We start from the raw sequence: 20,434 nt of genomic DNA, 5'->3' as shown, positions 1-20,434 counted from the left end.
AGACATGATGACGACACAATGTTAAAATGATAAAACACAACTTAACTACATTTCCTCTACTCAAAAATCATATATAATGGGTTAAACATACAATGACAACAGTGTTCCATTATCAATAGTTTTTTTAAGGAGTGATTAAAATGAATTCTTACTTCTCAGTTCCTCATAGTTCTTCTGAAAAAAACCACAGCAACAATATTGTCAAATGAGGATCTTCATTTTCATTAGTGTAGTTTTCTTGTCCTCCTCTGATTCACTGCAATGTTGGAACAAGTCTTCAAGATGCTCTTGTGTGTTTTTTCTTCTGCTTCACATCAAAACCAGCTGACATCCTGCAGCCCCCCCTCCCCCCATCATTCCCCACCTCAACTCACCTCAAAATGCTGCAGAGGTCTGTGACAATGATGCACTTCATGGATTTCAATTGAAATTCACTGGTTACAGGTATGAAACGCTCATTCTACAGAGAATTATTTTTAAACAAATGTGGAACTTTAAATTCAGCAAATAAGGGGTGTACATGATTTGCCAGGCAGTATGTGCGATTATCCATTATCAATCTGTTCAAAAATAATAATATGCCACTGAAAATGATGGTTCTTTCAACAGTTACACATTTAGTTTTATTTGGAAGAGAACTAGTACTGAATACCATTATGTTTATTGAACTAAACCACTAAAAATGTTTCTGGAGATGCAATGGAAACCTTTTCATCTAAATGCTTTAATGTTAGTGTTATCATTAATGTACTTAAGTGTAAATCTTTATACAATAAGAACTTACAGTACATAAATGGATGCTTTGTGATGAATTAAACTATAATACAATATAAGACCGAAAATCGATCTATCATTTAACTGATGTTATATCAAATTTGAATATTTATTGCTTAACGGTCCAGTGTGTAAGATTTAAGTGAAAGGGAACTTTTGGCAGAAATTTAATGTAGAATAATCCTCATGATGTTTTCACTGGTTCATTTCATCTAAATTGTATGAATTGTGGTTTTCTTTAGCCCATAAAAGGTCCTTTATATTTAAATACTTATATTGAAATGCTCCTTGTGGAAAATGACCATGAGTTTCAGTCTTATTTAAAATAGGCCTTGGAAACAATTAGCTGCACCTCAACCTACTACAGCTGAGTGAACGTATTGAGCATTAAAGGCTACTGTTTAATGGTACACAGTTAGTGAATGAATTAAAAAACTTTACCTTCAATACAATACTGATACTTACTTAGAAGTACTATCACTTCTGTGGACAGTCGTGTTTCCATCAGAGAGCGTCGTGTCTTCCGCTCCTGCAGGAACCAAGGTCCTCCCAATGTTCATTATTCTGTCCGGACATAATTTCGGTCGCACTCTCGTTTTAATTTGTTTCCCATCGGAAGCATGAAGTAGCTGCCACCACAACTCGGACAGAAGAGTGTTGTTTCCTGAAGTAAATCAAACTCCTGGTGGACTTGCGGTCAGCCGGGATGTCTCGCGGCTCCATTGAGATCCCTCTGCGGGACACGGACGAGGTAAAACTCGGCTAGACTTGTTGTTTGAGGCGAAGCTCGCCGTGCTAACGCTGCTAGCCTTCAATGCTAACGCTAGCCACAATGAGCTAATGAGCGGTGGATCTCAGCGTGTGATGAGACAGTCTGAGACGTAAACAGCAGAAATGCTCAGCGCAGAAAGGACAGATTCACTAACACAACACAACATGTGATCTGTTCACAGACATGCGACGTGTTTTCCGTGGAGAGTTATGAAGCCTTAAATCCGGGTTCATTCAAGAACATGTCTTATCTGTGGTGTCGGTAGTTACAGCAGCGTTGTTACGCGTTTATTGGAATTTCAAAATACATTTACACTGTAGACACATCCAGGTGAGGATTCATACTGACAGCGATTCTTTGTCACAGTAAATCCAGCTCTGTGCAAAAGTTTCAGACTCACTGAAGATCCCTCTGGCTACGTTTGGGGTCGCTGCAAAATAAACTTTGAATCAGCCTCATTGATTTTATTACACTATGGATAAGAATCTAAATATCTAAAAGTGCCAAAACTTTGACAAAAATGTATGCCCCTAGAATAGTTGAGTGAACACCTCTGAAACAAATACTATATATATATAACACTATTACACAGGACTGTTGTACTCGTCTATGTAGTTTCAGCTAAGTGGGATATTGTGTTTTCTGTAAAATAAAATTAAAAATGCATCAGTTACCTGGACAGGAGTGTTAGTTTTGAAATAAGTATTTTCCCAAACATTATATTTTATCATGCTGATTCAAAAATAATCTGGAAATCCAATGATGCCATATATAACTGTGATATGATGGAATCTCACGTGCATCATTGTGTTTCCTGTCCCTCATTCATAACACTTAAATGACACTTTGAAGCTCTATAACTTAACTTTATAAACTGCTCCTCTCAGGTTATCGAGCTTGACTTTGACCAGCTGCCAGAAGGAGATGAGGTCATCAGTATCCTGAAGCAGGAGCACACTCAGCTTCACATATGGATCGCGTTGGCGGTGAGTCAGTGCATCTATTTTAGAATGCTGTTACATTATTATTGTAATGTACACTACTAGCATCATTTTAAACATCAGACACGATCTATGTAAAGCAATATTAAAATCTACCCATTTGCCCTCTTCAGCTGGAGTACTACAAGCAGGGCAAAACAGAAGATTTTGTCAAGCTTTTAGAAGCAGCTCGTATAGATGGAAACCTCGACTACAGAGACCATGAGAAAGACCAGATGACCTGTCTGGACACATTGGCAGCTTACTATGTCCAGCAAGCACGTAAAGAGAAAAACAAAGATGCCAAGAAAGAGCTCATCACGCAGGCCACGCTGCTGTACACCATGGCAGACAAGATCATCATGTATGATCAGGTAAGCAAAATGTCTGTCAGAGCAGCTGATATTTGGCTATGACTCCTGTATTTTTACATTTTAAATAACACACTCTTGTGTCAACCAGAACCATTTGCTGGGAAGAGCCTGTTTCTGCCTGCTGGAAGGAGACAAGATGGACCAGGCCGATGCTCAGTTCCACTTTGTCCTCAATCAGTCCACCAACAACATCCCTGCCCTGCTTGGCAAGTTCAAAATAAAAGAGACAGAGATTGATCTCGACCTCTGTCATTGACTGAAATAATCACACCACTGTTGTTCAACAGGTAAGGCTTGTATCTCCTTCAACAAAAAGGATTACAGGGGAGCTCTGGCATACTACAAAAAGGCTCTACGTACAAACCCCGGCTGCCCAGGTAAACAAGTCACATGACAATAATTCTGCTGCTTTCTTTTATTGATATTTGGAAGTAAAAACATCTGGTAACATAAATATTTTTGACAAATGTGGTTAAAAAGAACTGTTGCAAAAAACACACAACTACAATAGCACATCTTCTAACCGTGTGCAATGTCTCTGTCAGCTAACAGATTAATTGATTCAGCGATACACGAAACATTTTACGCACTTCTCATACAAAATGATGCATTGCTGATGATTCTTCATCTATCATTTCTCTCTTATGTCTAACCAGCGGAGGTGAGGCTAGGGATGGGTCACTGCTTCGTCAAGCTCAACAAACTGGAGAAAGCTCGTTTGGCTTTTGGTCGAGCCTTGGAGCTTAATTCAAAGTGTGTGGGAGCTCTTGTTGGTTTGGCGGTGTTAGAGCTCAACAACAAGGAGGCGGACTCCATTAAGAACGGCGTGCAGCTTCTGTCGCGAGCGTACACCATCGACCCCAGCAACCCCATGGTGCTCAACCACCTCGCTAACCACTTCTTCTTCAAAAAGGTAATCACTCATCTATTGTTATTTGAAATCCTAACACTAATTTAAACCATTGTCTTTTAACTCATGTTCATGCCTGTGTGGTTTGATCTTCCTATCAGGACTACAGTAAAGTGCAGCATCTGGCCCTTCATGCTTTCCATAACACAGAAGTTGAAGCCATGCAGGCTGAGAGCTGCTACCAGTTAGCTCGCTCGTTTCATGTGCAGGTAAGATCCAGACCAACGCTTTGCCAGCACAATTATAAATTATTATGTCAATACTTAACATTTCTCATATCTTTGCTTTTTTTTTCTTCAGGAGGATTATGACCAAGCATTTCAGTATTACTACCAGGCCACTCAGTTTGCCTCGTCCACCTTTGTGTTGCCCTTTTTTGGGCTGGGACAGATGTACGTGTATCGAAGAGACAAAGAAAATGCAGCACAGTGCTTTGAAAAGGTTTTAAAAGCCTACCCCAACAACTATGAAACTATGAAAATCCTGGGGTCTCTCTATGCAACATCTGATGATCAGGAAAAGAGAGACATCGCCAAAGTACGTATCCTCTTTTACCACATGTCTGTGGTGAACGTCATTTTAGGGGAATTTTTTTCATTAATGTCAACGTGTTCTTGCTCTAGGGTCACTTGAAGAAGGTGACAGAGCAGTACCCAGACGATGTGGAGGCGTGGATCGAGCTAGCTCAAATCCTGGAGCAGACTGACATCCAGGGAGCGCTGTCTGCTTACGGCACAGCCACACGCATCCTGCAGGAGAAGGTGCAGGCCGATGTTCCTCCTGAGATCCTCAACAACCTGGGAGCTCTTCACTTCAGACTGGGCAACTTGGGAGAGGCTAAGGTAGCTAACAACATACAAAAACCTGATGTCATAAAATAACCACATTTACTTAATGATTTAGCAACTAATATCACATTGAAAACAAGGGATATTAATTGGATAGAAGGTCCAATAACGTATTTTCTTCTCTGTGATGTTCAATTATCATGAAGCATATAGAAGACTTTATATTTAGCATCAATACCAGAGCTATTTCAAGGTTGGGGTCATGTCTTCTCTCCTACAGAAATATTTCCTGGCATCTCTGGACCGGGCCAAAGCTGAGGGAGAGCATGACGAGCATTACTACAACGCCATTTCTGTCACCACCTCCTACAATCTGGCCCGTCTGTATGAGGCTATGTGTGAATTCCACGAAGCTGAGAAACTCTACAAAAACATCCTCAGAGAGCATCCTAACTATGTGGACTGTAAGCATGACACATGATGGAGTTTAAAGTGTGAGACCATTAAGACTAAAGGTTTGTGCTCTAAAATATCATCTGAATCTTTTGGTTTGTAGGCTATTTGCGTCTTGGAGCGATGGCTCGTGACAAAGGAAACTTTTACGAAGCTTCGGACTGGTTCAAAGAAGCCTTGCAGATTAATCAGGTACTTCTTCTTCTGCTTTGTTTTCTAATGCAGGTGTGTGAATATTGTAACATCCATAGATAAAGTCTGATGCACAACTCTCATTATCTGACGTCGGCTGTGTTTGTTGCAGGATCACCCGGACGCTTGGTCCCTGATAGGAAACCTTCACTTGGCCAAACAGGAGTGGGGACCGGGCCAAAAGAAGTTTGAGCGTATCCTGAAGCAGCCGTCCACACAGAATGACACTTACTCCATGCTGGCTCTGGGCAACGTGTGGCTACAGACGCTGCACCAACCAACCAGAGACCGTGAAAAGGTGCAGACAGATTTTTTGAAGGAAATTGAAGAGAGAAATGAATTAAACATGTGGAGGTGTACAACACTTTGTTGAATGCTTTGGAACATATTTGTTCTGCTAAGAAAAAAGGATTTTCCAGGTGGTGATTATTCAACCTTGTGTTTTAAATGCTAAAGTGAGTTTTTTTTCTCTCTTACATCGGCACCTGACTGTGACTGGTTGGGCTGTGTGTCTCAGTTTTTCCTTACTTATAGCTTTATATAAACTATAGGTTTTATATAAAACTATACAAGGTATCTCTGCTTCTACCTATTGTACAAAAATTAAACTAAAATATCCGGATACGGGCGCCGCCGTCTTGCGTGTTGTGACGTCATATGAAGCCAGACTGATATTATATCGATCTTAACATTTGACAAACTGCGAGTCAGTTGTCAATCATGACGCTTCAACCCGTTATTATAGCATCAAATAACTCATTAAAACCAAACCTACAGTGAAAAGAGCACTTAGATCAGTGTGATCATTTTTTTAAGTGTATGTACTACAGCCAGCCACAGGGGGGCGATCAAGATAATTTTGTTAAGTAAGTTACAACAAAGAGAAAGTGTGATGTGAACAATAATAGATAACTCACAACTGCCTCACTCATTAAATCACCGGCTGAATTCTTACTCGTGGCCGTTGCTGTGAGATGTAGCTACACCGTTTGCTTCTCTGCTATGTAATGAATTTATGTTGTTGATAAACGGCTCTCTGTCTTAGTCTCAGTGATAAAACACTGTGTGTGAAGAAAACAGTAGATCCTAAAATGGGTGATCTCTGTGTTTTTGTCTTGACAGGAAAAGAGACACCAGGATCGAGCTCTGGCAATTTACAAACAAGTCCTGCGAAATGATGCCAAGAACCTGTATGCTGCCAATGGCATTGGTCTGCATTGCTCTATTACTTCTTTTAAAATTTGGCGTTTCCATCAAACTGTAAACATCTGACACATTAAACAAACATTGTTTTTATCCAGGTGCCGTTCTGGCTCACAAGGGCTTCTTCCGAGAGGCTCGTGATGTGTTTGCTCAGGTGAGAGAGGCCACAGCAGACATCAGTGACGTTTGGCTCAACCTGGCTCACATCTATGTGGAACAGAAGCAGTACATCAGCGCTGTGCAGATGGTAAAAGCCTCATTTGTGACAACCTTTCAAAAGTAATTGTCGTCTGAGTTTGTACAGTGAAGTATTTTGACCTTCTCCACAGTATGAGAACTGCCTGAAGAAATTCTACAAGTATCAGAACACAGAGGTGCTGCTGTACCTGGCAAGGGCGCTCTTCAAATGTGGAAAACTCCAAGAGTGCAAGCAGATGCTACTGAAGGTAACATGAAGGGGAAAAATTAAATAATCCGATTATATTGTACATTATAAGGGGGGAATATAATGTTGGTTTTCATGATGTGTTTCCCACCAGGCCCGTCACGTGGCGCCAAGCGACACAGTGCTGATGTTCAATGTGGCCCTGGTGCTTCAGAGACTGGCCACTCTGGTGCTGAAAGATGAGAAGAGCAACCTGAAGGCGGTGCTCAGCGCTGTCAAAGAGCTTGAGCTGGCTCACAGGTAGTGACATTAGACCTGATTGAGATTACTGATGCTCCTGGTTGTTCTCTGCTCAATCTCCTATAACCTCACCTTCCTCCTCTTCCTCCTCCTCACACAGGTATTTTAGCTACCTCAGCAAAGCCGGAGATAAGATGAGGTTTGACCTCGCTCTTGCTGCATCTGAGGCTAGGTCAGTATACATTTATCCTTACACACTGGAAGTTTTTCTGTGCACTCAATGAACAGTTATCAGAATTTAAACGTAAACATCAGCAGATAGCGATATATATAATATTTCACCTCTTTCTACATTTAAATGATAGTATTTCACATGGGGCTTGTGCTGGAGCTTTGTTCATTAAGTGTGTTATAATATCACTGGGGGTACGTGTGTTGTGGGATTGCAGGCAGTGCTCTGACCTGCTGAGTCAGGCTCAGTACCACGTGGCAAGGGCCAGAAAGCAGGATGAGGAAGAGAAGGAGCTTCGGGCCAAACAGGAGCAGGAGAGGGACCAGCTGCGCCAGCAGATGAAGAAAGAACAGGTATTCATTCTGTGGCCATCCAAAACAAGAATAGCTCACCATAAGTAGGTTACATGTTTAGAATGTTTTAGAGGCATGTGCTTCTTATTGATTGGTTTGTCACTTTCAAACCTGGTTAGGAGGATAAACGGAACAGAGTGGCAGAAGAACAGAAGAAGCTCCTGGAGCAGAGAGCTTTGTACGTGGAGAAAACCAAGAACCTGCTCACCTTTGCAGAGGGGTCGAAGGAAATGGCCAAAGAAAAGAAGAAGGGTGGTGGTGGTGGACGTGTGAGTGTTAACACTGACAGCAAACTCATTACCAGACGCTTAAATTACACTGAATCCGCCGTTGTTAAACTTGTTTTTTTAACTCTCAGCGTAAGAAAGGAGGTGACATGGATGAGTTTGTCAACGACGACTCTGACGAGGACCTGCCACTGAAGAAGAAGAAGAAGAGAAAGGGTGGAAGTGGCAGCGAGCAGGAGGAGGGTGAGGATGGAGAGAAGAAGAAGAAGAGGAGGAGGTGAGTCTGCAGTAGTGAATGACAATGTGGTTAATTTCGACCACAGTGCAAAGAGCGTAGATGCTAAGAATACTTTGTCTGGTGTTGCAGACCTACTAAAACAGGAGATGATGACAGCGACGATGAGGAAGGTGCATCTCGACCCAAGAAGCAGCGTAAACCCAAAGAACGCAAGAGGATCGAAAAGGTTCTTATTGATCTTTCTTTACTGCTTTTTGATAAAAATATTTTCACTAACATCTAGTATTTCTCGTTTTCAGCACCAGCCTGAGCGTTTGCCACCGTCTCTCAAAGGAAAGATCAAGTCTAAGGCAATAATCTCCTCCTCTGAATCATCTTCGGATGAGGATGGACTGAAAATAGCTGAAGACAGGTAAACTATTGTGCTCAGAGTCAGATTTTACACTCAAACGTGCTGGAAACGATGAATTGATTGGCGCACTTTCTCTGACAGACACCAAAGAGACAGTGGTTCAGGATCTGACGACGAGGGAGGCCACACAAAGCGCATTGCTTCTGACAGCGACTCGGATGGTAGAAGGAACCAATCCGGCAGCGAGGCAGGCAGCCCTCGGCGCTCTGCGCGCTCTGAGGATGACGACTCTGGCAGCGACCGCCCAGTGAAGAAGAGGAGGGTGCAGCGGCAATCCGACTCAGAGCAGTCAGACAACGAGAGCAAGAGGAGTCAGTCGGGATCAGACAATGAATCCAGACCGGGTTCACCCGTCGCGGCATCAGACCGAGGATCAGACAGAGGATCTGAAGTGGGATCAGACAACGAGGGCTCCCCCCGTCGCTCTGACAACGCCTCTGAACCTGAAGCCTCCAACAATGAGGACGACAGTGATTAAATCTTAAAATCCCTCTTCAGGACTTGTTCCATGTAAAACTGTCCACAGCTGCATTTTTATTTCCTTTTAAAAGCAGGGATTTCATGGAATTAGCCTAGAAAAGTGTAGTTTTTTTTCTGGCCTTTTGGCCATTTGATTTTCACGTCCACTGTAAATGTCTTTTCACAGATTCTGAGTTTTGTTAAACAGAAATTAAATTGTTTGAAACCAACTGAAAGGTGTAATCATCTATTTTATATCTCAGATAGTCAGACCAGACAAACAAAAAAATGGGAAGATACACCAACAAAAAATGAAATAAAAAGAGAACAAAGCCTTGTGTGAGATGTGCAGTTATTCTCCTGCAGCATTCCAGGAGCGACTCAGTAGATAGAAACAACGTCATAGTGATTTCTACTTGCTGCATTATCATTCTTGGTTTCCATCCATAACATGTGAAATGTGTCTCTGAACAAACTGGACAGAACAAATTACATTTAAAGCCACTTAATCAACAGACTTAAACCATAAAGACGCACTTTTCCAGAGCAATTTGATCATTTGTCTTGTTGACCAAACACTGATATTTATTCTGCAACAAATTACATCCAGGACGGACATTTACTGCAGCTTTTCCACTTTGTCAGTGGGATTATGCAAAACCTACTGTGGTGATTTTAATGGAACTTGTTGGAAGGGAATGCTGTAGGCTAACAAACACATTAACATTTGATATAAGGCATTTTTCAACATTACGATTACTCAAAATATAAGAGCTTTATGAGAAAGAACGCAGGCATAGACAACATTTGATGCGGCTGAATGATTATTGGACCATGACGGGGTAACACAAGCCCTTGCAGTTAGAAATGTGTAATCAGCTTCCCTTTAGATTTTTTTAGTATGGAAGTTTGTCACTTTCCCTTGTTCTTCCTCAAAGACAAACCATAAACGGGGCTTTTTGATGCAACTAAATCATATTTGTCTTTCTCCCAACATCATCTACCATTACTTTTCAAATATCAGGCAAGTGTCTTCAAGTCAGGATGTAACATTTCAAAGTTTAATTGTTCATATTCTGCATTTACACTCGAGCAGTCTGTTTTATTTATTTATTTATTTATTTTTTTAAATCAAGCCTACTTAACCTGACAAGGAGGATCATGTTGTCACCAATGAGCTCCATTTGATATTTAAAAACCTTCAGCGTGTCAACCTAAACTGACCATCAGTCAATAATCAGATTTCAAACGAACGTAGTCAGCTATTAAGTTTATAAATTACTCAGGATTTATCCCACATTTTCGAGACAGAGTTAAAAACTACAATTATTCTGAAAAATAAAAATCCTCAGGACAACGGAATTGAACTGTTAACTTTATTCAACCTTGATCCGTAATTGTACACTAAACATGTCACACTTAAAATCCCGGTAGAACTCCAAAACCTTTAAGTTTACACATACAGTACATTCTCTGTAATTCTGTGAAGATAAAAAGACCATTTAAAAACTCGACAAATATGGCAAACGGACTTAAAATTTCCACACATGGTGGTGGTGAACATCTAGCACAGGAAACTAAGCTTTGGCTGCCCCAGTCCGGAAACTGAGACGTTCAAGTATAGTCTGAGATACGTTAGAGGTATATCCATATTAATTGATAAATTAAAAAAGTGAAGGCCACACAGATTCATTCCTAACAGCACAAGTTTCATACATAAAAAAAGCTCTTGATTCATTAAACTTAATGGGGGTAATTGATATTCACACTGTGCAAATAAAAACAGACCATTATTGTTACAGTCATCATTTCCTGCTTTAGATTTTAAATTGGGACAAAATGATCTGATTTCAAGCACAGGAAACGGATTCTGATCAATACAATAAATCAGGGAAAAGTATTTTACTATTGCAACGACTCAAGATGTTGAGCAAAGTGCATCTAAAAACTGATTAACAAATGCTGATAAAATACTGAGGAAGGTCTCTTTGCAGTACGTTAGAGCCTTTTCTCTTTTGTAAACAGTTTCGGCAGCACTTGGTGACTCCTGATAAAATGGGTCAGGTTTCGCGTCGATACGTTTTCTGCAAAATACCGCCTACTGTAAAAGAAACCAACCCAAGATGATTGAAATGTATAACACATCCGCTGTAGGACATCAAATAAGAAAGAAATTAGAATGTAAAGCATAAATATGATAAAGATGGTGATGCTGGCTTGATCTGACAAAGCATTTCATAGTGTAATGAACTGTAACAGTGGTTGAAAAATATAAATGAGGGGGGAGGAGTTTGGATGGGGTGGGGGGGGAGTTTGGGTGGGAGGGAGAAAAGCACATGGAGACAACAAACCATTACAAAAAGTTTAAAAAAAAAAAAAAAAAAAATTTCATTGCATCCTGAAGCACATGGCTTTGGCCTGTTCCTTAATAATCTTCATCCTCTGACTCCTCCTCTTCTGCAGTTTCCAGCCAGGTCAGCCACTGGTTCACCTGCAACGTCAAAACAATATCTCCATTAGGCCAAGTTATTTATATGAAAGACCAACACACAGATGGTTTCTATTTGAGAAGCTTTCTAGTACAGTTACAAACACAAATTTAAAAAAAACATTTCTCATAGCCAGAACACTAGTTAGCTATTGTGTAGACTTGCAGTTTATTGCTGGGAACTATTTGATAAACAGTTATTAGCAATGTACCTGAAATAACGCTTTCCCCTTCCCTGGATACTCTTGGGTGACGTCTTCTTTCCATGAAAGGAAGGCTTCCTCTTCAATTATTTCCATGTCATAAAAGTTCACAAAGTAGCGCAGCAACATGCCTAAAAACAGAATCATTGGGCTCGTGAAAGCTTCTATACCAATGGTAGCAGAACTTCTCTGCTCATTAAAAAAACCCAAAAACTACTTTAGCTGCTATGTGAACTACAAGTGAACTTACCTTTGGGGAACCCCTTGGCATTGCAGTGGACCTGCAGGGCGTACAGAGCACCGACTTGGAGCTCGATGTGATCGTGCAGGAACTTTTGCATCACCTGCTTAAAAGACAGCAGCAGCTGCTTCTCCTCATCCTGCTGTTCTTTGCTTGGTGCTGCAAGCTGCTCTTCATCGTCGTCAGGGTTGATCTCATAAGCAATGTACTGCAAGAAGCTGGAAGACAAGAGGACAGTTCATATACTGTGTAACACTCCAGGAGCTAAATGTACTGTTTGGTGTTTAGATTAGCCCACAACACTGAACTCAACGCTGCTGTACCTGGTCATGAGAATGTTGACAAAGCCTTTGTCTGTGTGGAGTTTAGCAGAAATGTTGTCCTTGATCCACTTGTAGATGGACTGTGCAGAGGGATCTACTTGAATCTGTTTCAGCAGCTCTTTTTCCAGTTTCATCAGAGGGAACAAAAAGCTGAGACCTTTCCCCTCCAGAATCTCCAGCATTCGGTCCTTGTTTTGGTCACATTCTACAGGAGCATAAAAAAAATTACATCAATAACTGTCATTAAAACTAAATTTCTCAATGCAAAACAAAGAGTCTAACTGATAGTTGGACGCACCAGGTAGCATCTTCTGCATGTTGACTTTGCTCTGCTGGAACAGGTCGGTCAGCCATTCACGGTCCTTAAGTTTGACCATCTGCTGCAGACAGAGCAGGAAAAGTGGGAAATGTGCACCGTTCTCCAGCTGATGGGCCAAATCTGCAAGGCTGACCAAATCAGCGACGATGGCATGTGCCGCAAACTGTGCCAGGTACGACTTCACCAGTGGGACTTCCTCCTCGATCTTGGGGCACTGGTCCAGCACACTCAGAACGGCCTGTTCAAAAAAACATTACATTTCACAATAATCCAGACAGTGACAATGTGAATAGTGTATATTGGTCAGTTTTAAAAAGGTACCAATGCTGACCTGCATCAGGTTTTCACCAGCTACAAGGCCCTCTGTGCAGAGGGCCTGAATCAGAGCGCTTGCTTGTTCTTTATCCTCATCTGAACGATCAAGGGAATGAACCACAATTTTATTCAGCATCTCAGACAAAAAATACTTGGGAGCTTTCATCTCCCTCACAGCATTCACTGCCTCATCGATGTTCTTGTTGTTCAGGTAGTCTGTCATCAGTGTCTCCTGAAATGAAAAGGAACCATAAGGTTTAATGCGATAGGAAACTTCTGATGTGCTCAGTTCATTGTCCAGGAAGCAAGTGAAGTGTGAGCTGTGAGGAACTTACCGTCATTTTGTGCAACTCTTCCTTCGTTGGAGGAGCTTTTTTGATGGACTTTACAGGTTTTTCTTGAATCGGAAGTGGATTGGTCTTCAAGCCAAGCTGTGGAGACTGCACAAGGAAAGCCAAATGAGTGCATGTTTCCCAGAGCCTACATGTGCCTTATCAGTTGAAAACATTTGTTTAAAGAGTAAGAATGTTACCTGTCCGAGCGGTGAACCTTGGGCGCTTTGGGGCATCATGCTCATGTGTGGCAGCAGCTTTGGCGCTTGTTTTTTACTCAAGATGAAAGACTGTGCTGGCCTCAGACTGATCTGGAAGGAGGAAGACAACAGGTTTATCACAATGACATACAGTTAGAGTATTGCTGCACAACTGGATTGAAAAAGAATCTTTGCTAGAAGAGAAAATCTTGTACCTCATCAGCATTGACTTTTCCTTTCTTGCCAAATCGTGAAGACATATCCTTAGACTGCATCTGCCCTGAGTGATTCTGCTTGTGGTTGAAAACTGGTGAACCCTGCCCCTGTGAGATAACACAAAATGGGTCTTAGCAATGTGTAGATTCACTGTGTAACAAAAACCTAACATTGACTATGTGGTATGTACCTGGTTTGGTTTTATGAAAGGTTTGTTTCCTGCTTCAAACTGAGGCTGATGTGAACCATTGCCGTTTCCGATGTGGCCATTGTAAAGTGGGTTTGTGCGGTGACGTCCCATGGTAGGAGAGTAGTGGTCCTGAATGACTCCTGGGCCTGTCCCAATGGTGATTCCTACCAAAAATAATTTGAAGAAAAATGAGTTAGAACCAACTCTTCACTGATTTGCAAGGAAAATGCTTGAACTTGGTGGTTCAAGGTGGAATAAACTGACATACCGGGCATTTGTCCAAACATATCAGCCAGTCCACCAAGAGTTTCTCTGTCAAACTTCATCCTTGGCAGGAAGGAAGAGTTGTCCATGAAATAGTCATTCCTCATTCCATCATTTGAAGGTGGAATGAAAACACCCAAATCCTGCAAAAGAATCAGAAACTAAGACTACATGCAGACTATAGAAAACTAGACAATTTCAGTGATACTGTTGATCCTAAATCCTATTATGCTAAAATGGACCTGGTAGACCAACCTTAACTGCTTCCTGACGAACTTGGTTGATCGTCTTTGGTCCGTTGTCAACGTAGGCCTTGCGTGGGACCCAGTTGTTGGCTCGCAGTTCCACCATGTTCTGGAGCAGGAAACGGATCCTGGCTGGAAGTTCCTTGTTGTTCATTAAGGAGCGCATGCGGCTAAAGTACTGATCTATCAAAGACTGGAAGGAGATTTTTTTTGGGTTATTAAGTGGATCAAAGGAATTTTAAGAAGGGACTGTTTGTCAGTTGTTGTTTTTTTTCCACATGCTCACCCTAGCCTTGTCATGATCAAGTTTCGGTCCCACAGTTTTCATTATCTGACAGAGGCATTCCAAATCTTCACCCATATCCTTAAGCTGGACTCTCTTCTTCTTCTCCAAAAGCTTAAAGAGAAATGAACATTTCATAAGATCTTCTTTCATTTGTTCCACACCACCTTAATACCAATAAGGTTTATGATATGCATAATGATGTTATTCAACAAAACTTACTGTTTTGATGCACTTGTGTAGAATCGATTCATGGATAAGATTGAGTTTGCCAAGTTCGCCGATGAATTTGATGTTGCCCAACATCTTGATCTTTGCAATAGCACGCTGTTCCTCCTCCTCAGAAGTGAGTGGGCCATCGTGTTTTTCAAAGACTAGGGGAACAAAGAGGAACAATCCATGAAAGACATGATCAAGTTTTTAACTTGACATCATTTATCAAATTCAATTGACTTACTTTCAACATTTCTGGCACGGTTCTCAAACTCATCTTGAAGCTTGGAGATCAGAAGCCTTCGGAAGGTCTGTAAAACAAAGGTCGTTAAAATTTACACATCAAGACTCCACGCCATACCAATAAACTCCATTAAAAAAAAACGACATACAGTATTTTGCTTTTGTGTTGCTTGATTTTCTGTTGATGGATCTTCAAAGTTTGGTGCATCCTCGGCCAACCGTAGACATAGCTGAGCATATAACTGGCTATACTTGGGCTCTTCAAGGGCTTTGTCAACAATCTGAAAGCAGAGACAATGACATATTGAAGGTTCATTTTAAAAGGTTAAAGGATTAATAGATGAGCACGTTGTAAGAAAATACTCACCAACAAGATGATTCCTTTTAAGACAAACTTTGTATCTACACCCACATTGAGGAGCTCCAGGCATAGTTTGTCAAACTTCTCAGGAGTCAGCTTATTCAATATGCTACAGGGTGCAGAGGGAAATGGTGAATGGTTAAAAAATCGCATGCTTAAATTGACCCCCAAAAACTATATTGTGCACAATGTTTGTATCAAATTTGAAATTGGATTTAAATGAAAACTTACCCTCTCACTTTCCTGAAGATTACATCATTTAGCCCTTTGTCTTTGGAGGAGTTTACCTCTCGTCTAGTGCTTCGAGAAGGGACCCATCTCTGAACGCTAGAACCTGGGGTTTTCCCCAGGAACTCGCTGCAATGAACACAAAACAAAGCCAACGTTACAACCGGAACATATTTATCAGGAAAGGCATACATATCAACATATCAAATACCTAGCCCTGAGTTTTGGCGGATGAGCTACACTGCAATGTCACTAATACCTCACAGTTTGCCAAACAACATTTGAGTTAGTTTTGTTAGTGACATGACTGTAATCACATTTCCAGCATCTGACAACATCAGTTGCTCTTCTGTTTGACAATCCTTCACATAAAGTGAACTGAATTTGCAGGTATCAATTCTATTTCTTCAGATATCTTTTTTTTTCTGACCAAAAGTTAGAACATGTTCATTTTAGTATTACAAGTGATAAAGAGAGGTAGCTGACCTTGCCATTTTGATTAAGAATTATTAACCATGAACCAATTATCAAAATAGTTGTTTATTGTTCCAATTATGTCAATGCTACACAGAAGCCAGCTGAGCCACTGTCAAAGTGGAAGCAGGTTAAGAATTTAAAAAAATATAAATTGTAGATTGTTAATCTTTCAAATGAGAAGTTTCACCCTAATAACATGTGACCACCGTTCTGCCAGGGTGTAGAGTCATATATCAGTATCCAGACAGTAAAGAGTCACCCACTGAAATTTAAGGCCGGTGAAGAAGCGTAAGGATTTAATATCTAACAGAGATTAGTGACCAAGTGTTCCAAGTGAAAGGAAAATTTGGAAAATCACCTGTTGCCGACAGTCTTGGGATAGTGCTCAGGTGCACCCCCACCTTCTCCCCCTACACTGCGATACCAAAAAAATAAATCAATAAAAAGAAAAAGAAAGGAAAACTGTTTTAACTCATATGAAAATGTGAGCCCAAGTTTTTATGTGAGCTATTTGAGAGGAGTGTCTGTAAATATAAGTTCACCAAGTCTAATTATGTTTAATACCTGAAACGAGAAGGACCCCCTGTTGCAACGACACTCTCCACTTTGGCGGCTTGACAAAGAATATCTGAAAAGAATAAATTTCTAGATGTGGGGTGGGAAAAGGGGATCTGAAAACAGAGACAGAGACAATATCAAATTAACTGACTTCAAATGGATGTAAAATGAAAAGAAACATTAGCAGAGTCATTACAAGGTTTAACAAATGAAGTCCAAGACACAAATGTCATTAAATAAATTAACTTAAGGTGGTTAAACCGTACTAAAGACCTCTCCACACAGACATGTTACCTAATATCTGTGTCACTCATATAACCAAAGTGTGAAAGATGTCATTGAAATCCAGCCAATTCCTCTCAGGTACTTACAATAACAAGTGCATGGAAAGATTGGTAGAACCTTTTAAAAATAATCATTTAAAGTCATCATTAATTTTATAATATATCAGATGGCTCGAACAGGTTAAAATGCAATAGAATGTGCAACAAGAAACATTTACTAAGGCAAAATTTAAATTAATTAAAGAGGGGAAATCATCTTTAGTCGGGCATTTAGAGACCAAGGCTTTTCCCGGCTTGTAGGCCCGTCGGTACCCTGATGTCAGAGTCACCGGACACATTACAAACATGCGATAATAATGACGTACGTGTTTTCTGATGGCTTCCTCTTTAATAATTGTTTGATCGATCTTGGTGAAATCGATGAGCACATGAGCGCCAACACGTGTCCGTGGAAGTGAAACAGGGTTAGCTTAGCACACCGCGGTGGACGATCGGTGTCGACGTGTTTTCAACAATAAACCACAACCACTCGTCACATAACCTGACGATGACCTGGATTACCTAACACTAACTATCTCACCCGGTGATTGAGGGCAGCGCAGGAAGGGAAACTCAGGAAACTCAACCCGGGGGAGAAGCAGATTTCGACACAGGACCTGGATTACATGTGCGCTGGATTTATCCAGATCCGACGACGGGGACGTTATAATCCGATGTGCGATTTTAGTTAATTATCTTTTCACAAACACGTCTATTAACTCAGAATCTTGTGTTTCCATCTCACTCGACGATAACGGCAATTTTACATTCAAAATCTTAAATAAAATCTTCAAAATCCAGTTTTTAAAAAAAATATTAAATTGTGTTTTATTGCTATAATCGACACGAATCGATGTGGATTCAGATCGATAAGGGGTCTGGTATATATCGAGGCAAACAAACAGCTGATTTTATGAGGTCTTTGTTCAAACACCGGAAGTCCTCGCTGCGACGTCTGGATGAGGCTTTTAAGTAGGCCACCGGTAAGCTAATGCTAACGGGCTGTAAACAATTCTAGGAAACCGCACAAGGTTTCCACGAACAGGAAACAAATCACGGCCCAACTTCTCCACACCAACAAAACCAACAGACGATACAACTAAAACTCAGGCGTGTGGTGTGTCGATTGGTACATGACAGTTGACCTAAAAACGAAAATGCTGGCTAGCTGTGCCCGGTTAGCTAACGTTAGCCGGGCACAGGGGAGGAAAAAAAAAACAAAAAAACCTGGGAAACAGCTACTCACCTTTACAAAAGGGACGTCAGCTTAGTTGTTGTCTTGGCAACCCAAGAGAGAAAAAGAAGTAAAGATGGAGTGGGAAAGAGAGCGCGGAGAAAACGTCGTGTTTAACCCTGAACGCTTTTTGTTTCAGAGCAGCAGAGACACGACGGCTTCGATGTGGCAGCGGCTCCAGAGAGAACAGACACTGGCCGGCGACGTCACGTGAAGCTGCGTTTTGTATGGCGGCCGTGTCATACGTCATCATCCCTCCCTACTGACGTCACGACCGGCGTTGCCACAAAAATTGATAAGCACCGAAAATGTCGCAATTCAGACAGATGAGGTGATCACCGAACACGACCCTGAGCCTCTCCTCTGACTTTATCTCTGATGTTATCTCTGCACAGCGGCTTCTACAACACGCAGGGCCGGAGCCACTGTCTCAGAGAGAAAACAAGTTGGGGGGGCTACTGGAGAGCTGACATGATTTGATGATTGACTGATAAAATAAAATAAAAATGAATGCCTCCCACCAGTTGATGTTAGCGGATGTAGGTGACATATCTTCAGCTGTGCATGTCTAGGGTGGGAGGGGTCGGCCACAATCTGACCTGCAGGCCTCAGAGTGTTGGAGACGTACAGGCCCTGGAGAGAGGGCAGGTGGCAGCCGGTAGCATTCTCTGCAGAGCCATTGATGTGCTGCAGGCTGGCCTGTATCTTGGCTGTAGCAGCAGCGTACCACAGGTTGATGGATCAGATGAGGATGGACTCAAATGAGGGCGGTGTAGAAGTTCACCATCATCTGCTTTGGCAGGTTGAATTTCTTCAGCTGTTTTTGGTGAGGGAGCCGATGTTCAGCTCCCACTTCAGCTCTTGGGTGATGAGTACTACATGACCAGACTATCCAGTAGAAGTGGGCTCATGTCAGACACGCTGTCCTATCACATTTCTTACATTTGGAAACAGTAGGAGCCAGTTTATAAATACAAATGCGATCCATTAAACCAATATTATGTCAATATAATGTTAAGTCAAAACTTAGACGCTAATCTAATATCTAATTTGTTTTGCGTGTAATTGTTTACAATCAAATTTAGTCAGTACAAATTATAATATAGTATAAATGTGATGCACTACTACATACATTTGATTTGGTATAACTTTTTACTTTCATCAGTTTTCTTTCCTCCTGCCCTTTCTTGGGTTTTTTGTTTGGTTTGTTCTGCAGGGCTTTCACTTTAACTTATGTATTGTTGTGTGCCTTTTTTTCCAGCAAACCCTCATGTGAGTGTGGGGCTGATCTATCTGATACAAAAATGTGCAAAATGGTGATTGTTTGCTGGGATTTTCCCCAATAAAACTTCTTATAAAAATGATCCATTGTTTTCTCTTTCTTTTCCAGGTGGAAAGACACCCCCAACAAAACAGCACAGAACTGATTTAATTGTAAGTAAAATTTATTGACCCAGGAGCCAGAAGGGATTTAGTATTTTTCCTCATGGATGCAACAAGAGGAGGATTGAGTTTATTATAGGACTCATATCTTTCAGTCAAAGCCCAAATAGTATATGAATTAGCTAGGAGGTAGTATTTTGAATTTACTGTGTATATGTAAAGATGATTAAACTACTTCGGTGCAAAGAGCAAGATGTCTTCACCAGTGCTCATCACATTTGCATGAGTTTGACCGATATTAATAATCCCCAGAGGATAATTATTTTGGTGATGACCTGACCTTTAAAAAAACTAATGGCAAACTTTCCATAAAATGTTCAGTGAATATTTATGGGCCCAGAGAGAATCCTGATGTTTATAGTGATCCCCTGACCTTTCCTTAGCACCACCAGTAGGAGGACATGTCAATCAGTTTATAGAGTTTTCACGCTCTGTGTTCACTTGGTTCAGTCTGCACTTTTTCTCAGGCTTCTATTTACAGTAGAGTTGAAGGGGAGGGGTGTAACCGTTTCACAAGACGTTCTTGGCATTGTGTGAATCTGAAACCCACATCACTGTTCATGTTGACGTATTGAGATGAGTCACTTCCTCCATCTGCCAGTAAGTGACTACAGGGTGAGATTGGGCCGGAGACGCCTCTATGAGGCTCAGGTTACATTGTGCCGCCCACTGTGCAAGATAAGAGAAACATTAACCTCTGCTGTCATGACGACGAAAATAAAGAAGACACTGATACATTAGCG

At 41.2% G+C, this 20,434-nt stretch overlaps 2 protein-coding genes across 3 annotated transcripts; one reads left to right on the top strand and one right to left on the bottom strand.

The window, feature by feature from the left end:
• The first annotated feature begins 1,361 nt into the window (after positions 1-1,361).
• ctr9 (CTR9 homolog, Paf1/RNA polymerase II complex component) lies at positions 1,362-9,325 on the top strand. Its single transcript, XM_020098887.2, has 23 exons — positions 1,362-1,525; positions 2,434-2,532; positions 2,661-2,900; positions 2,989-3,106; positions 3,188-3,277; positions 3,557-3,813; positions 3,912-4,019; positions 4,111-4,347; positions 4,434-4,652; positions 4,879-5,062; positions 5,155-5,243; positions 5,356-5,541; positions 6,366-6,453; positions 6,545-6,693; positions 6,776-6,892; positions 6,986-7,131; positions 7,232-7,303; positions 7,521-7,656; positions 7,776-7,925; positions 8,015-8,160; positions 8,251-8,347; positions 8,421-8,533; positions 8,615-9,325. The coding sequence occupies exons 1-23, from the start codon at positions 1,481-1,483 to the stop codon at positions 9,009-9,011; spliced, it is 3,483 nt and encodes a 1,160-aa protein (XP_019954446.1). The 5' UTR covers positions 1,362-1,480; the 3' UTR covers positions 9,012-9,325.
• Positions 9,326-10,354: 1,029 nt separating this feature from the next.
• Positions 10,355-18,512, bottom strand: LOC109636882 (eukaryotic translation initiation factor 4 gamma 2-like). Of its 2 annotated transcripts, XM_069524189.1 has the most exons (21): positions 18,261-18,512; positions 16,698-16,804; positions 16,492-16,548; positions 15,660-15,785; positions 15,435-15,537; positions 15,217-15,348; positions 15,069-15,135; positions 14,834-14,985; positions 14,615-14,725; positions 14,339-14,521; positions 14,088-14,226; positions 13,820-13,983; positions 13,629-13,736; positions 13,414-13,524; positions 13,217-13,321; positions 12,898-13,113; positions 12,546-12,804; positions 12,248-12,452; positions 11,934-12,142; positions 11,693-11,814; positions 10,355-11,483 (listed from the first exon to the last, which is right to left on the bottom strand). In XM_069524189.1, exons 8-21 carry the CDS (start codon positions 14,915-14,917, stop codon positions 11,418-11,420), a joined length of 2,082 nt encoding a protein of 693 aa, XP_069380290.1. In that variant the 5' UTR covers positions 14,918-14,985; positions 15,069-15,135; positions 15,217-15,348; positions 15,435-15,537; positions 15,660-15,785; positions 16,492-16,548; positions 16,698-16,804; positions 18,261-18,512; the 3' UTR covers positions 10,355-11,417. The 2 variants fall into 2 exon arrangements, with proteins under 2 accessions (XP_069380290.1, XP_019954444.2); XM_020098885.2 differs by lacking the exon at positions 16,492-16,548 and having other exon boundaries at positions 18,261-18,447.
• Between the last annotated feature and the right edge of the window lie 1,922 nt (positions 18,513-20,434).

Source organism: Paralichthys olivaceus, chromosome 1, assembly GCF_024713975.1.
Source record: "Paralichthys olivaceus isolate ysfri-2021 chromosome 1, ASM2471397v2, whole genome shotgun sequence".
Lineage (NCBI taxonomy): Eukaryota > Metazoa > Chordata > Actinopteri > Pleuronectiformes > Paralichthyidae > Paralichthys > Paralichthys olivaceus.
Note: the sequence above shows the minus strand (reverse complement) of the source record. Positions and strands in the feature narration are given on the sequence as shown.

Excerpts from the sequence above, each read along its gene's own strand:
- ctr9 (XM_020098887.2), top strand. The coding sequence starts at position 1,481 with ATGTCTCGCGGCTCCATTGAGATCCCTCTGCGGGACACGGACGAG. Across the intron at positions 3,278-3,556 it reads TACAAACCCCGGCTGCCCAG|CGGAGGTGAGGCTAGGGATG; the intron begins GTAAACAAGTCA and ends ATGTCTAACCAG. Across the intron at positions 5,542-6,365 it reads CAACCAGAGACCGTGAAAAG|GAAAAGAGACACCAGGATCG; the intron begins GTGCAGACAGAT and ends TTGTCTTGACAG.
- LOC109636882 (XM_069524189.1), bottom strand. The coding sequence starts at position 14,917 with ATGTTGGGCAACATCAAATTCATCGGCGAACTTGGCAAACTCAATCTT. Across the intron at positions 13,322-13,413 it reads AAGGTTCACCGCTCGGACAG|TCTCCACAGCTTGGCTTGAA; the intron begins GTAACATTCTTA and ends TTCCTTGTGCAG. Across the intron at positions 12,143-12,247 it reads GTCAACATTCTCATGACCAG|CTTCTTGCAGTACATTGCTT; the intron begins GTACAGCAGCGT and ends CTTGTCTTCCAG.